The sequence below is a fragment of the Nipponia nippon genome, unplaced genomic scaffold (assembly GCF_047370975.1).
Source record: "Nipponia nippon isolate SJK-2023a ecotype South Korea unplaced genomic scaffold, ASM4737097v1 scaffold_32, whole genome shotgun sequence".
Lineage (NCBI taxonomy): Eukaryota > Metazoa > Chordata > Aves > Pelecaniformes > Threskiornithidae > Nipponia > Nipponia nippon.
In genome coordinates this window covers 5,758,028-5,773,930 of record NW_028262350.1, presented here as the reverse complement: position 1 = coordinate 5,773,930, position 15,903 = coordinate 5,758,028, and the positions used below count along the sequence as shown (strand labels likewise).

The window sequence follows — 15,903 nt, the reverse complement described above, 5'->3', positions numbered from 1 at the left end:
GGCAGGCTGGGCCCAGGCCGTGTCCCTGTGTGATTTTGGGAAGAACGATGCAGGGAATCGGCCTGCGCAGCTGCTTGAAGCTTTTTGAATCAAGTTCTGCTGTTACAAAAAGACAAAAGAGTTGTTTTCTGGGCTGGCAAACGCCAGAATCACACCCCTCCCTCCGTGTTGTTTATGATTGTAGTGAGCGGGGGTTAATTGTGCTGAACGTTTTCCGTCTGGAGGGTTAGTGTTGGAGAAGGCCTGGCTGTTCCTGAAGGGAGAAGGTGTAAAATGGGCCAAATCTTGGGATTTGGGTATGGAGGAGGGGGACCTCTCCCCCTCTGCCTGTCCCGGTACTGCCCTGCTGTAGTTTCGGGGGACAGCGGGGGGCAGAACCCCCCTTTGCAGGGACCGGGGGGGCTGTGCAGGAGGCTGGCGACATCGGTGCCCCAGCCGCGGAGAGGGGATCCGACATGCCGGGGAGGCAGCACCAGGCCGCGGCGGGAGGCGCAGGCAGGGCCGGCAGCCAGGCCCGGGCTTGCCCCGCTCAGCGGCGGCGGCGGCAATGGCTGACGCGGTGCCAGGGAGCAGGAGGGGCCCTGGCGCAGCCCCTCGTCTCCTCTGGAGGGATTTGTCCCTGTTCCTTCCCCGTCTGGGAGACGTTGGGATCTTCACGGGGGACAGGAGGGAGGCAGAGCCGTGCTCCCCGGACACGGTCCTCGCTCCTCGGCACACCCTGAGCTCACAGCCAGCGGTGGGTGTGCTCCTGGTGCCGGCCCACCCCTCCAAGCCAGAGGTTCCCCCTTTTTTGGGGGGTTTCTGTGTTGGGAGCATGGGTTTGGCAGCTACGGCATCGGCAACTAAAGGACACGACGGCCCCCAACTCCTGCAGACGGGGTTGGGCTCCCTGCGTCTCCCATTTCCCAGGTGTCTGTGTCACGGGCCCCCCTGCCTGCTCCTGCCCTCCCCTTGCCTGCTGCTGCCCGAAGCAGAGCGCAAGGCGGAGGCGCAGAGGGGTTTGCAGGAACCGGGCAGCAGCCTGGCGTGCCGATAATCCGCCCCTCCTGGGGTGCTGAGCTTATCTTTCAGCCCGTAGCCGTCGCGGCACAGCTGAGCCACCCACACACACGTGTGCCGAGTCAGCCAGCGCCCAGCTCCGGCCCCTTGCTCGCCTTACGCACGACACATTTACCGGTGCGAGCGACGGCGAGGTCACCATGCGTGTTTAATTTTTGGCCCACAGGGTTGCTGGAGGCAATCCCGCTCCCAGGGGTGCTCCGTGCACCGCCAAAGCGCCGGCAGCCCCGTCCCGAGCTGCTTGGCATTCCCCGGGCCGGAGGAACAGCCTGGGCGCAAGGTGCCGGCCGTGCCGGGCGCTCAGGGCTGCGCGGAGGAGCGGGAGGATTTGGCAGCCAGCCCCACGCCGATCCGGGCCCGAGCTGCTGCTGCCGGAGGTTTTATAGCCCCAGATCGATTTTTTTTTTTTTTTTTTTTCCATTTGGGTGTTTTCCAGCCGTGTTTTGGCCTCCTCCACAACCCGGGGTGTCCAGCCGAGCGCGGCCAGCCAGGTCTGGGCACAGCCGTCGCCCCGTCTGCCACCCGTGGGTCCTCCCGCCCTTCGTGCCACCCGGAAGCTCGCGTGCCGCGGCCCTTTCCGCACCTCTCGGGAATAGTTTGGGGACATCAGATGTCGTTTTTACAACCTTGAGCTTGCCGAACTGGCCTCCCGCGGGTTGGCGGACCCGGCTGGGTTTGCCCCCAGCCTCTGGGCTGGCTTTGCGGGAGAAAGAAGCGCCTCAGGCTGGATTTAAACTGGTGATGGGGGGGGTGTGGGTGTGGGTGTCTCCTTCCAGAGCAGTTTTGGGTCTGGATTTTGGGATAGCGCTGCCCCGGGTGAAGCAGGGCGGCTGCTGGGCTGGATGGGGCAGGGAGCTGCTTGTTGGGACCGGCCTGAGCTTGAGCAAAACCTTGAGGAGCTGGGGCAGAGGTGGAGCGAAGGGAGCCCGACGCTGGCGACCGAGGTCTGCAACCGGCCCTCGCAGCCCCGGCCCGGCCGCAAGCCCAGCCCCGGCTCCCAACGCGCCTCTCCCGGCAACCGGGAGCCGGCGGCGTGGCCGGGACGTGCCGCCTCGCCCGGGGCCAGGCTGCCTGCCCTGCCTGCACGCTGCCCTCGGGTGCCCTCGCGTCCCCAGGGCACCCGAAAGCCCAGCCTGCGACCCCGCTGCCACCTCGTGCCGTTGCCTTCGCTCTGTCTCTCTCTTCAGGCCGAAGCTGATGTGCAACATCCCCCGGCACAGCTCTCGCACCGCGTACCGCGGCCACGGCCACCCCGTGCTCAGCGCCCAGCGCCCAGCGCCCCGGTGCCCGACAGCCAGCTCCCAGCACCAGCTCCCAGCACCCCAGCACCCAGCATCCAGCTCCCAGCATCTGTATCCCAGCTCCCCAGCTCCCAGCACCCCGGTTCCCAGCATCCCAGCACTCCTAGCACCCATCTCCCCAGCATCCCAGCACCCATCTCCCAGCACTCCCAGTACCCATCTCCCCACCTCCTAGTGCTCCCAGTCCTCATCTCCCAGCACTCCCAGCACCCATCTCATCTCCCAGCACCCATCTTCCCATCTCCCAGTGCTCCCAGTACCCATCTCCCCATCTCCAGCGCTCCCAGTCCCCGTCTCCCACTGCTCCTAGTCCCTGTTTCCCAGCGCTCTCAGTCCCATCTCCCAGCACTTCCAGTCCCGTCTCCCAGCGCTCCCAGTCCCCGTCTCGCAGTCCTGTCTCCCAGCACTCCCAGTCCCATCTCCCAGCACTCCCAGTCCCCATCTCCCAGCGCTCCCAGCATCCATCATCTCCCAGCGCTCCCAGTCCCATCTTCCAGTGCTCCTAGTCCCTGTCTCCCAGTGCTCCCAGTCCCGTCTCCCAGCGCTCCCAGTCCCGTCTCCCAGCGCTCCCAGTCGCGTCTCCCAGCGCTCCCAGTCCCATCTCCCAGCGCTCCCAGTTCCCGTCTCCCAGCGCTCCCAGTCCCCATCTCCCAGCGCTCCCAGTCCCATCTCCCAGTGCTCCCAGTCCCTGTCTCCCAGTCCCATCTCCCAGCGCTCCCAGTCCCCGTCTCCCAGCGCTCCCAGTCGCGTCTCCCAGCGCTCCCAGTCCCCGTCTCCCAGCTCTCCCAGTCGCGTCTCCCAGCGCTCCCAGTCCCTGTCTCCCAGCGCTCCCAGTCCCATCTCCCAGCGCTCCCAGTCCCCGTCTCCCAGCGCTCCCAGTCCCATCTCCCAGCGCTCCCAGTCCCCATCTCCCAGCGCTCCCAGTCCCCATCTCCCAGCACTCCCAGTCCCATCTCCCAGCGCTCCCAGTCCCCGTCTCCCAGCGCTCCCAGTCCCATCTCCCAGCGCTCCCAGTCCCATCTCCCAGTGCTCCCAGTCCCCATCTCCCAGCGCTCCCAGTCCCCGTCTCCCAGCGCTCCCAGTCCCATCTCCCAGCGCTCCCAGTCCCCGTCTCCCAGCGCTCCCAGTCCCATCTCCCAGCGCTCCCAGTCCCCGTCTCCCAGCTCTCCCAGTCCCATCTCCCAGCGCTCCCAGTCCCCGTCTCCCAGCGCTCCCAGTCCCGTCTCCCAGCGCTTCCAGTGCCCCGCTGCTCCCACCCGCCCCGAGCGCAGCGGGGCGCCAGAGCCCGCCCCGCGCACCTCCCTGGCCCCGCCCACCGCCGGGCACGGCCCCGCCCACCGCGGCGCACAGCGTTCTGTCCCCGCCCACTGCCTTGCGCAACGGCCTGGCCCCGCCGTAACCCTTAGCCCCGCCCACAGCGTGCGCGCAGCCGGCCCCGCCCAGAAAGCGCACGGGTCCCCCCGGGTCCCCACGCCCGCCCCCCGTCCCCTGGGTGCCCCTGCGTCCCCCCCGCCCCCGTTGCCCCTCGGTGCCTCGGTGTGCCCCAGGTGTCCCCGGACCCTCCCAGGACCCCTGTGGCTTCCATGTGCCCCCCCGGTGTCCCCGTGTTTCTTGTGTCCCCCCGTGTCCTCCGTGTCCCCCCTGTCCCCCCGTCTGCCCCCCACGGCCTCTCTGCGCCCTTGTGGCTCCCATGTCCCCCCCATCCCCAGTGTCCCCTCCTCTCCTGTGTCCCCTCCATGTTCCCCTGGTCCCCCCCACGTCCTTTGAGTACCCCCCCGTGTCCCCACGTCCATGGTGTCCCCCATGTCCCCCGTGTCCCCCATGTGTCCCCACATCCCCTGTGCACCCTATGTCCTCCATGTGTCCCCATGTCCCCCGTGTCCCCCATGTCCCCATGTCCTCCATGTGTCCCCATGTCCCCTGTGCACCCCATGTCCCCCCATGTCCCCTGTGCACCCCATGTCCCCATGTCCCCCCATGTCCCCTGTGCACCCCATGTCCCTTGTCCCCTCATGTCCTCCACGTGCCCCCTTGTGTCCAAGTCCTCTGTGTCCTCATGTCCCCACGTCCTCCATGCACCCCTGTCCCCCATGTCCTCCATATCGCCACGTCACCCCTGTCCCCACACGCCCGGCCCCGGCGCACCCACCCAGTGCCACGTCCCCAGGCGATGGGGTCGCCTGGAAACCCCATCCCGGCTGGGCGACAACGTCATCCCCCAAGCGGGAACCGTGGGTGCCTGGGTGCGAGTGCTAACAACTAATAAATTAATTTCATTATTGAATTAAATTTATAAGGCACGAGAAGAGGATGTCCGCGGTGGGTAATGCACCGCTGGACGTTTCGCACGGGCCACCTTCCCAAACCCAAAAGCAAAGGGGCGAGACGGGGCCAGGGGTCGGTGGCCGTTAAACGAAGCACTGTCGGTAACGAGGTTCGTTTCGAAGGCTGGAAAATCCGGAACGATGGATGGATCTGCTCGTCCATCCCTGGACCGCCTCGTTTACCCGCACTCCTTAAAATCCTTCTGGCTTTTCCCGCTGTTGATCTTAAACTCCTGGGGATGCTCCAGTAGATGAGATTGAGGGGAAATTTGGTTTAGAGCTTGAAAATTAAATGTTGTCCGAGCCGGGCTCCGCTCCCATGGGAATTAAAGGCTGGGAGTGGGATAACTACCGGTGCAGCGCGATGGAGGGATGGAGCTGGGAACGTCCGTGTTGTCCCAGACCTGTGCTTGGCCCCCAGCTGCTCGTTATCCTCATCGGATGCTGGGAAAAAAATATATCTATATCTGTTGGTGACAAGAAACCGAGTCTGGATGGTGCCCAGGGCGGTGGCCCGTCACTGTGTGAGCTCACCCCGGTGCCCCATGGCGTCCCCAGGGACCCCGGGCTGGTGGCATGGGATTGTCCCACGGATGCAACTCTCCATCCCGGCTGGTCCTGGAGGGGTGGGATGGGGCTGGGAAGCCGCTCCCAAGGGATTCGCCCTCCAGCTAAGCGCTGGATCCTGGCCTGTCCTCGCGGGGATGGAGGGTGCTGCCACCCCTCCACAGCTCCTCCCAGACCCCAAATCTTTTTTCCCCTCCTGGCCTTTTTCTGCTCATTTTTGCTGCTCATCACCGGGACGAGCATCAGGCCAACACTGACATCAAGTGGCTGCTGGGATCCCTCGCACGCCTGGGCCGCATCCTGCCTCTCCCTGTGCTGGGAGCAGCCCAGCATCGCCCACACGGCCTCATCCTGCCCTGGAGAGGGGCGCGGAGCCAAGTGGGGTCAGGAGCCGCGGCCGGCGGTGCCAGACATCACCCCAACAGGTCTCCGTCCCCCCTCGCCAGGCAGGACGAAGCCAGCCCTGCTCCATCGCCACCCCGCTGCATGTCCCCAGACAGGCCATCGCCGTGTCCTACTCCTGTCCCCGGCGTCCCCGGCTGCGGCAGTCGATATCCCAGCCGGGTCGAACCCGGCGCGCTGACGGCATCACCGAGCCGGGAGCGTCCACTGCATCCCTCGCCCACGGGGCACCGGCGGGAACCCCCAGCCACGGCACCCCCATCCTGTGGCTCTGCCCCGCCAGTGGCAAGGTCACGGGGACGGGTGAGCAGCGAGGTCGTGGTGGCCCTGCCACCGCCCTGGCGCTGGGGACATTTGTCACCGACACCCTGCCAGCAGCCGTGGACTTTGTGCCGAGCACGGGAGCAGCGGCGGTGACATGTCTGCCAGCGCTGACAGAGCCCCACATCGCCTGCAAGACCTGGCTTCGGACAGCAGGTAGCACCAGGGTGACATCCCCTCCTCTCGGGGTGATGCGGTGACACGGGGCTCCCCGGGGAGGATGGATCCCCCCATGGTGCCGCTGCCCCAGCCCCGGGTCTGGAGTCAGCTCTGGGGGGAAATCACGGTGTTGCTCCCATTTTAAAGCAGGGGAAACTGAGGCACGGCAGCACACCAGGTGCCAGAGTGGCTGCACAGACCCGCTTTTGGGGGATAAGGGCTGGGAAATCCCATTTTTCCTCCAAACCGCTGGGCTCAGAAGCCTGGAGGAGTTTTGCAACACCCCATTCACCCTCATCCCAGCTTCCCTGAACCCGGAGCCGAGCTCACCCAGGGAAGGCCGAAGCCCAGGATGGGTTTCAGGGAGAGCGATGGCTCCGGTGGGATATTGGCTGCAGGCGGAGCTGGGAATAGGGGAGCAGGTGTGGGTGCTCAGCCCCAGTGCGGGAACCCACCCATGGGTGGGGAAGGAGGTGGAGGTGTGCCCGGGGCTGGGCTGCCGGTGGATTTATCTCCCGAAAGGCTCCAAGGTCTGGATGTTGCTGGAAGGGCTGAGCTCTCTGCGATGCAATGAGGTGTGTCAGGTCTCTGCAGACCTCCCTTGGGATTTCTTTGTCTGAGATCCCCGCGTTGCAGACCCGTGACCCTGCACGGTGCTAAATGGGGTGTCGGGGGGTGTGGGACCGCAGTGCTGGACACAGTCTGGGGAGGGCTCAGTGGTGATGCTGGTGGTTGTTTATCCCCCAAGTCCGGAAACATTCCGCTGGGAAGGAAAGGGAGGGGAGAGCCGGGGCAGTTCCCAGCACCGGAGCAGGAGGGATGTTCCCAGCTGTGCCCGGAGGCAGCCCCGAGACATCCGCATATGTGTGGCCCCAGCGGTCCTTGACCCCCCCAGCATCGTCCTTTCCTACCCCTTCCAGCTCCCTGGTGGCTCTGCAGTGACCGGGAAGGGTCAGGGACCTGCTGGTGGCCTGGGACAGGACGGAACTGGACGGCGACAGGTCAGTGCCGTGGCTCTTGGCTTGGGGCTTGGGTGCTGCCACCCAGCACCCTTGGGTGTCATCGCCCTGTCCTTCCAGCCTTCGCGTGGATGGAGCGGGGAGGGGGCGTGCGTAAAAAAACAGGTCCTTCGCCCTAGAAACGTGGCTTTTCCTGGGGATTTCCTGGCTGATGCAAGACAGGGCATGAGAAAAACAGTGGCTTTGAGCTTAAGTTGTTGCTGGAGAGAGGTTGTCCCCATCTGAGGAGAGGAATCTTGCTTTAAAATCGAGTTTGGCCCCTTGCTGGGTCTCTTTGGGTCCATCAAGATGTCAACTCTCGGGTAGGATGAGGTCGGGTGGAGGTGGAGAGATGCTGGTGGTCTCCCGTGGCAGGGAGAAGGTACAGGACTCTGGGGAGCAGCTGGAGCAGACACGCGGACATCGCCTGCCTCAGCACCCGCGCCCCAGCGCAGGGCTGCTGGGAGCCTCGGGGCCGCATCCAGCCCCCGTCCTGACTGCGCTGGCACCCGGCGAGGAGCTGGTGGCACCACCATGTCCCAGGCAGAAGGTACGGCTGAGCCCTCCGCCTGTCCTGGGGAGGCACAGGATTTGCACAGGGATCCCGGCGCTGGTGTGACCCCCTGCTATCTGCACCAATCTCCATCCCATCCTGTTTAATGGCCCCATTTTGCTTGGATTTTTGAACCTAAAAGCACATTTTGCTCCAGACCCTGATTTGCAGGGTGCTGGGCTGCTCCAGGAGCTCCTGTAGCAGTACCCCCTGTCCCCATGTCCCCCCCAGGTCCCCCTCACGCTGCATGGGGAGGGCGGTCGGATCTGGATGGAGCTGGGGGGCACAGAGATAAGCACTGGAGGGGAAGCGCAGGCGGGTGGTCCCCAAAGCCTGAGGGATCCATGCATGGACCACCCTGCTCCGTCCCTCCCAGGCGGCGAGGGGACGTTTGAATACTGCGATGTGGTCATCAACAGCCAGGAGAAGGTTTCAGACGTGTACACGCAGCTGGAGAAGCTGGGAGAGTAAGTGGGGGTCCCGCATCCCCGCTGCTTGGGGATGGGCCTTGGCTGTCCATGCGCAGCCGTGGGTGGGATGCAGGGTGGTGATGGCTCCTCCATCCCTCATCCTTGCTCTGTCCCAGGGGAAAATTTGGGACGGTGTACCGGCTGCAGGAAAAAGCCACCGGCAAAATCCGGGCTGGGAAATATTTCCGGACGCGGACAGCTAAAGAGAAGCAGGCGGCTCGGGCTGAGGTGGAGCTCATGAACCTGCTGCATCACCCACGCCTCGTGCAGTGCCTCGCCGCCTTCCAGGGCCCCGCTGAGCTGGTGATGGTGATGGAGTAGTGAGTGGGGGGGCAGAGTCAAGTTTAGGGGTGGTGGGGACAGTGCTGGACCCTGCAAGGAAGAGCACTGAAGGTGGGGAGGGATCCCTGCACCGTGGGGTGCTGGCATGGGGCGTAGGATGGATGGGGAACCTGCAGACCCTGGAGATCCGGGTGGCGAGATCCTCCCAGAGCGCTGAGTGCGGGTTCCCTGGTGGGGCTTCTCCTCCTCGGGGCTGGTAGACCCCAGCGGGGTCCCCAGCACCTTGTCCTCCCCCAGCGTGGCAGGTGGGGAGCTCTTTGAGCGCATCGTGGACGATGACTTTGAGCACACGGAGCCCAGCAGCGCCCAGTACATGCAGCAGATCCTGGAGGGGCTGCAGTTCATGCACGGCCAGGCCATCGTCCACCTCGACCTCAAACCCGAGAACATCGTTTGTATCAGCCCCGGCAGCCACTGGCTCAAGATCATTGACTTCGGCTTGGCGCGGAAGCTGGGTGAGCGAGGAGGGGGGTCCTGGGGCACCAGGGCAGAGACTGTCACCGTCACAGGGACACAATCCAGCTGGGCATGTCAGCAAGGAGCTTGGCATCCTTCTGCCCATGCCTTTGGGACGGGCAGCCCTGTGGCACCGCCTCAGGGCCCTTCCTGGTCACTGTAAGATGCGCTGGGGAAACCTGCACATCCCCAGCCCTGCCTCCAAAGTGGAGACCCCCAAGACCCCTGTGCCTGTGGGTGCCTGACACCCAGGGATGCTCTAGGAGAACACCAAGAGCTGCGATGGGTCCTGGAGGGTGGCAGCTCTGCCTGGACGCAGGGGCTCATCCGCCTGGCATGTGTTGGCATGCAGCTGGGCTGCCCCAGGGAGATCCCAGCTGCACATCGGCCCTGTGCATCTTCTCTGCAGCTCCAGACACCCCCGTGAAGGTGATGCACGGCACCCCTGAGTTCATGGCTCCAGAAGTGGTCGCCTTTGAGCCCGTGGGCTTCTCCACAGACATGTGGAGCGTTGGTGTCATCTGCTACATCCTGTGAGTGGCCTCCTGGGAACAGCAGGGCGGGCTGGAGGGCGCTGAGCTGTCACTGATGTCCTTGCGTCACCTCCCCAGGCTGAGCGGGGAGTCCCCCTTCCAGGGGGACAACGACATGGAGACGCTGAGCAACGTCACAGCTGCCCAGTGGGACTTTGAGGAGGAGACCTTCTCGGAGATCTCCCAGCAAGCCAAGGACTTCATCAGCCAACTGCTGCAGAAGGACCCCCGGTAGGACCTGGGGGTGGCTGTGGGGTGCTGAGCTGGAGCTGGGCTGGGTTTTGGGGTGCCAAGGGGATGGGCAGGGCAAAGCGCTGAATGCAGTTGATGGAGGGGATGCTCGTGGTGCCGTGCCAGCATCTGATGGTGGAGAAGCCCCGGCATGACTGCCCGCTCTTCCCCCAGCCACCGGCTCTCCAGCGCGGGGGCTCTGCTGCACCCCTGGCTGCAGCAGCCCCAGCCCAGCAGCACCAAGGCGCTGTCAAAAGAGAGGATCAAGCAGTTCCTGACCCGTCGGAAGTGGCAGGTACCTGGGGGAAAGATGAGGACGTGGGGACAGGGATGGCTCTGGTGGGGCTCAGTGCTCCTTCTCTTCTCTCCAGAAAACAGGCAAGGCTCTGCTGGCCCTCAACAGGTTGACCCTGCTGTCCCAGGGCCCGGAGAGGAAAGCGTCAGAGGCTCAGGATGAGGAAGGTGATGGCCCCTGCAGCATCATCCCCAACGCACCCCACCAAGCCACTTCTCCCTGCTTTGTCACCCCCAGCTCCTGCTCCTGGGCAGCTTCTCCCACCTTTGCTCCAACCTGCCCTGGTGCCACCAAACACCCGAGCATGTCCCTGCTGTGGCATTCCTGCTCTGGGCCAGCTTTAGTGCCCCAAAGTCCTCTCCATCCTCATCCCCAAGGGGCCATCTCTGATGCAGCCTTAGAACAGGCACATCCCGCTCTGCAGGGCTGGGATCTGTGCGTGATCCAGAGCTGATCCCCATGGCATCTGGCCCACGGGTGCCACACGTGTTCCTCCAGCAGAGGAGGGTGGTTGAACTCAGCCAGCTCCTCACCGTTCCCCCTGTCCATCTGCCTGCAGACCTGGGCTGCAGCCCAGAGGAGGACCAAGCCTCCAGGTCTCTGCCTCAACAAGGTGCCAGCTTCTCGGAGCTGCTGACGGACCAAGAGGAGGAGGAAGGTGGGAGCGCTGCGGCCACAGGGGAGGCAGAAAGCAGCATCAGTGTGGCCATGCCACCCCAGCCCTGGACCACCTAGAGCAGCTGGTGAGAGAGGAGCAGGGAGTGATGGGGATGAAACCTCCCCCAGCAGCTCACACGGTGACCCAGGCCCCAGGGCTCCTCTCCCATGGGTGAGCTCTGGGGTCCCACGGTGCTGGTGTGGGACCTGCTGTCCCCAGCAAGGAACCAGTGCTCCTGGCTGCATGGCCGCCTGGGCTTGAACTGTCACCAATAAAGCACCGAGGATATCTGCACTCCCTGTGCTGCTCCTTTTTCCCCAAAAAATCACTGGGAGGGGTAGAAAAGAGCTGCCCACCCTTTGGGAGCTGGCACCAGGCTCTCCCTCCACCTGGGCCACCATGCTTGTCTTCTCCAGGAGAGATGCTGGCCCTGGGGACAGGGACTGAGTGGGGATGGCTCTAGCAGCAGCCCTTGGTGGCCCTTGTTTGGAAGAGTCTTCCCTCATCGCTGAGGGGGTTGGCATCGTGTCCTGAGCCCACAGGCAGGAGGAGCCAGGATGAGCCCTGGGGACCCTGGTCTCTCCATTTCTGGGCCAACTCTGGTAGCAGCAGGGCTGGAAGGAGCCTAGAAAGTGCTGTGTGACCTCCACCCTCCTCCTAAGGAGGCAGCTTGGGCAGAAATGGGTGTTTGGGAGCCCCTCTCCTTCAACAAGAAATGCACAGCCCTGCCCCTGGGGAAGAGCAATCCCAGGCACCAGTATGTGCTGGGGGACACCCAGCTGGGAAGGAGCTTGGCCTGGGGGTCCTGGTGGACACCAGGCTGCAAAGAAGGTGAATGGTGTCCTGGGCTGCATTAGACAAGGTATTGCCAGCAGGTGGAGGGAGGTGATTCTATCCCTTACTCAGCACTGGTGAGGCCATGCCTGGAGGACTCCGTCATGTTCTGGGGTCCCCAGTACAAGAGAGACACTGGAGAGAGTTCAGTGGAGGATGATGGAGGGACTGGAGCACCTCGCCTATGAGGAAAGGCTGAGAGAGCTGGGACGGTTTAGTCAAGAGAAGCGAAGGCTCGGGGGGGATCTCATCAATGTAGATAAACACCTGAAGGAAGGGTGCAGAGAGGATGGAGCCAGGCTCTTCTCAGTGGTGCCCAGAGGCCATGGGCACCAACTGAAACACAGGAGGTTCCATCTGAACCTCAGGAAACACTTTTTCACTGGTGATGGAGCACTGGCACAGGTTGCCCAGGGAGGTTGTGCAACCTCCATCCTTGGAGATATTAAAAAACTGCCTAGGCATGGTCCTGGGCAGCCTGCTCTAGGCGGCCCTGCTGGAGCAGGGGGATGGACCAGGTGACCTCCAGAGGTTCCTCCCAGCCTCAGCCATCCTGTGATTCTGTGAAAGCCCACCTCCTGTTGAAGCTGGGCTGGGGGCTGCTCTCCTCCAGCACATGCCGACACCGGAGGACTTGCGAAGGTGCCCTGGCTGGAGTGGTCCAGCCCCGTGCCCGCTGCCAGGGTGCGGCTGTGCCAAATAACGCACAGCTGAGGCACAGCTTTGACCCTTCCTCCACCCCTGCTGGGCGAAGCCTCCGGGGGTAGGAGGAAAGTGTTATTTTTATTAAACAGAACTGAATCCACCCACTCTCACAACCACGGGGGGGACAGACGGCTGAGAGCTCTGGCTGGGAGCACTTGGACACCAACCATCAGAGCTGCTGCTGGACCGGCGACGACAAACCCGCTTTCGGACAGTTTGCTGAACCCTCCAGGAAGCTGATGGCCACCACAGCAGGAGGTTTCCATATCAGGATTTGGCATCCTGCTGCCTCTGGAGATGGCAGTGCCTGTGGTCCCTTGGAAGGAGGGCTTCATGGCTCTTATCTGCTCTTCTCTTGGGCTAATGGGGAGGGATGCTGTCGCCTTCCTGTCCCGTCACTGTGGCATCGACTCTGCGGCTGACAAGGCTTTATCAGCACCCAGGCCTGCCTTGAATTTTTGTGGCAAAAGCCTGTTCCTGTTAATAACGCCCATGGCTGATGGTTGCTTCTGGGTCCATCTGACCACGGGAAGCAGGGGGTCACGGTGTGTCGGAGTTATAACGTGCTCTGCCCAGGACTTGGTGGTCTCGTCCCTTGTTGGAAACAGTAGATGCAACTTAAGAAGGAACTTAATTTGGAAGCTGGCACGTGGACCTCCAGCCGGAGCACGGGGAGCCCTTTTGGGGACCCCACCAACAATGGCGAGGCCACCTTGATGTTTTCATCGCTTGGCGTGCTGTAGGTCATTCCTCACAGGGTTCGACCATGGCTCTTTAACGGCCGGGTGGGACCTTTCCTGGCAGAGCTCACCTGCTTTCCGTTCCTCCCCTGTTGTCAGTGGGAGAAGTGGATTCACTGCTCTGAGTTGGAGTAGAAGCTCCTTAGAAACAAATAAACAAACAAACATATTCCATATTCTATCCACAGCATTTGTTTTCCATTCCCAGAGGAAGAGAGGGAGGCTGAGGAACCCCTTTCTCTTCCACTGCTCTTCTCCTGATGTTCACACACATCATATCCCCATTTTTACCCGTTATCTATTCCGTGTTTTCCTCGTTACACAGACTCTGAACTCACACGCGTCCCTTGGGAAGGAGGCCGAATGCCTTCAAGCTGCAGATGATAAGCAAACACCAAGTTACGTATAATCAATCCCTTGATGAGCTATTTACCATGTGACATTACCAAAATATTTCTGGTTGCGAACTATGTTTATCTTCATCTGTTTTCCAAACTCCTCGCAGCCCTGAAAATCCATGTCCCAGGACTCCGGACATGAGCTTTCTCTCTATAATCCTGTATTTTATACTGTAAAAACTGATTTCCCTACAGGAGAAGCTGATTTACGGACAGAAGGCACAGGTTTCTTCTCCTTCCACTGCTTCCCATGGCTTAACACATTAAAATGTGCGCTTGAGAAAGCAGTGGACTAAATGAAGAGCGGAGTTATACCTGGAACTCGTTACAGCCACCGAGAAATTCAGCAGCACTGAAAACAGAAATCCAATCTCAGCATCTCAGAGGCAAAGAAATTAAGATCTTGATCCTTCCATCAAGAAAAACTCTTGGGTCGACCTTCACTTCAGCCACACAACTTCAGAGTAGGTCCTCAAATCATCAGAAATCCTCCGTCGAGGTGGAAAGGAGGAGCGATGCCCTCGGGGAACCTTGAGAAACGGTTCCCTCCCTATCCCAGGTACCCCTAGGTCCAGCTCCCTGGAGGTACGTGAGGTGGGGTCAGCTCTCCAAACACCCTCAAGCTTCTGGAGCTTAAGCCTGCAGTGCCAAGTTAGCATGATAATCTCGGGTTTATTCTGGGCTGCACAATCTATGTCTAGGAATGCTTATTTGGATGAGGAGATATTGCCTGGGTAGCTCTAACAGCAAGAAAGAGTATTTTTTTGTGGACCTGCAAATTCAGGGGAAAAACCAGAAGAGTACGGTGTCCTGCCTGAGTGTTTTCCAGTGAATTGAAATTAATTAAGCAAACAAGCTTAAGTCTGAAGTCAACCTTAACGTAAAAAAATAATTAGCCCTGGGCACGTATCGAAGACGATTATTTGAACAAGTCATTTCTGGAGTGCTTTCTAAGGACTATTATAGCAGGGAGTGAAGAGCCACCATGTAATTTGAATGGTCAGATAAAAGCCTTCACGTATCGCAAGTCAAACACCGGAAAAGTGGTGAAAGGAGAGAAGACACGAGAGCGCAAGGACTTGGTAGCAACAGAGGCACAGGCAGTTAAATGAAGAGAGAAGCTGTCAGTGACGAAGGAACATCAGTGATACCCGAGTTGTGATGCACTCATCTCTCAGCGAAGCTCCCCGAGCGAAGCGGGATGTCCTCACTTCCCAAAGGGCATGGCCAGGTCCCAGCCAGGTCCTGGGGGGGGTCAGGAGGTCCTTCATGGTCACAGGAGCTCAACCACCATCACCCCAAGGTGCAGCGCCCAGGATGGGTTGTGCAGGGCTGGCCCAAGAGAAGAGCGGATAAGAGCCATGAAGTCCCCAGACAAGGGACCACGGGCACCCTGGCGGCTCTGCCGTCTCCAGAGGCATCTCAGTCTTGGGTTGAGATGAGGGGTGAGCTGGATGCTCCCCCACCTCGTCCTCCTGATATCGCTGGTGCAAGGACTACCACGTCCAACCTGCACCAAGGACCTCCAGCAGCCCAAAAACCAGGACTGGGCTCCCTCTTTGCAGCTCGATTCCATGCCCATGGGGACCAGCACAACCCCAAAGAGGTGAAACACCTCCCTGTGCAAAGGAGCCCACAAGCCCTGTCCTTCCCAATGCACAGCCCCCATTTCACGCCCTGCTTTCACGGCCTTCATCCCACCATCGCAGCCCTTCCCATGGCCAGGAGATGGTACCGTTGGCCTTGTCCCTGCTTCTCCTGGGGATGGAGAGCCACAGCTGTCCCTCATGTCAACCCCATCCTGCCCAGCCCCGCCTGCTGCTCTGATCGCACTTGCCCTTGACATGGGACATCCCACCCCAAGTCAAGAGGGACCTGGTGGGACCTTTGAGATCAAAGCCTGGCCCAGCAGGCAGCCTGGGACCTGTCCTAGCACCTGTCTCCCATGGGGCTCGGTCCACACCGGGTCTCCTGCATGGGGGTCTCCGCTCCTACCCTGTGTCCCCAGCTGGGATCCCAACCCTGGTGTTTCCCATCAGGAGAGGTCCTTGCACCCTTTTCCAGCTGTGGTCAGGAAGGTGTTGCCAGCATGGAGGTGGGTGCTCTGACAGCACCCAGGTTTCACCCCAGCATGCAGGCAGGGTGCTCCTGGGGGGATCCAGATCTTGGGGTCCCCACAGACCCCCTGCCCCAGAGCGGAGCCTGTCCCCAGCATGGGACAGCGCTGGGTGAAAGCCCTGGTCCTCACACATGGTCCTGGTGACATCTGCCCTCCTGGGCACATCTCTGGGACTGCGTCGGGGTGGCCGTCCCCGTCCCCACAGGGGGTCCCAATGCCTTCCCTTAAAAACCGGCATCGGGGAATTCAATGCAAAATATTTAATGAGATGCTGAAATGTTTGATGAAACGGAGAGATTTCAACTGCAAAACTGAGCTTCGGAAAATCAGAACGAACCCAAATGTGGGTGACCCCAATTTCGGTGCCGCTGAGCCGCCCGCGGCTCCTCTCCGACCGCCCAAACCCCCAGAGATGATGGGGAGGGCGCGGCATCGCGC

At 61.7% G+C, this 15,903-nt stretch overlaps 1 protein-coding gene across 1 annotated transcript; it reads left to right on the top strand.

Annotated features, from left to right (window-relative positions):
* Positions 1–6,647: 6,647 nt before the first annotated feature.
* LOC104018914 (myosin light chain kinase, smooth muscle) lies at positions 6,648–10,963 on the top strand. The gene is made up of 11 exons (XM_087770180.1): positions 6,648–6,708; positions 7,054–7,134; positions 7,507–7,681; positions 8,061–8,151; positions 8,271–8,474; positions 8,734–8,951; positions 9,362–9,485; positions 9,564–9,716; positions 9,891–10,011; positions 10,088–10,178; positions 10,571–10,963. Exons 1-11 carry the CDS (start codon positions 6,670–6,672, stop codon positions 10,744–10,746), a joined length of 1,473 nt encoding a protein of 490 aa, XP_087626306.1. The 5' UTR covers positions 6,648–6,669; the 3' UTR covers positions 10,747–10,963.
* Positions 10,964–15,903: the final 4,940 nt, after the last annotated feature.

What these genes read in the sequence shown, in the direction of transcription:
- LOC104018914 (XM_087770180.1), top strand. Translation starts at nt 6,670, where the DNA reads ATGTTGCTGGAAGGGCTGAGCTCTCTGCGATGCAATGAG. An exon ending in GGTGTCATCTGCTACATCCT is followed by an intron (nt 9,486 to 9,563) that starts GTGAGTGGCCTC and finishes TCACCTCCCCAG; the next exon opens with GCTGAGCGGGGAGTCCCCCT. An exon ending in TGACCCGTCGGAAGTGGCAG is followed by an intron (nt 10,012 to 10,087) that starts GTACCTGGGGGA and finishes TCTTCTCTCCAG; the next exon opens with AAAACAGGCAAGGCTCTGCT.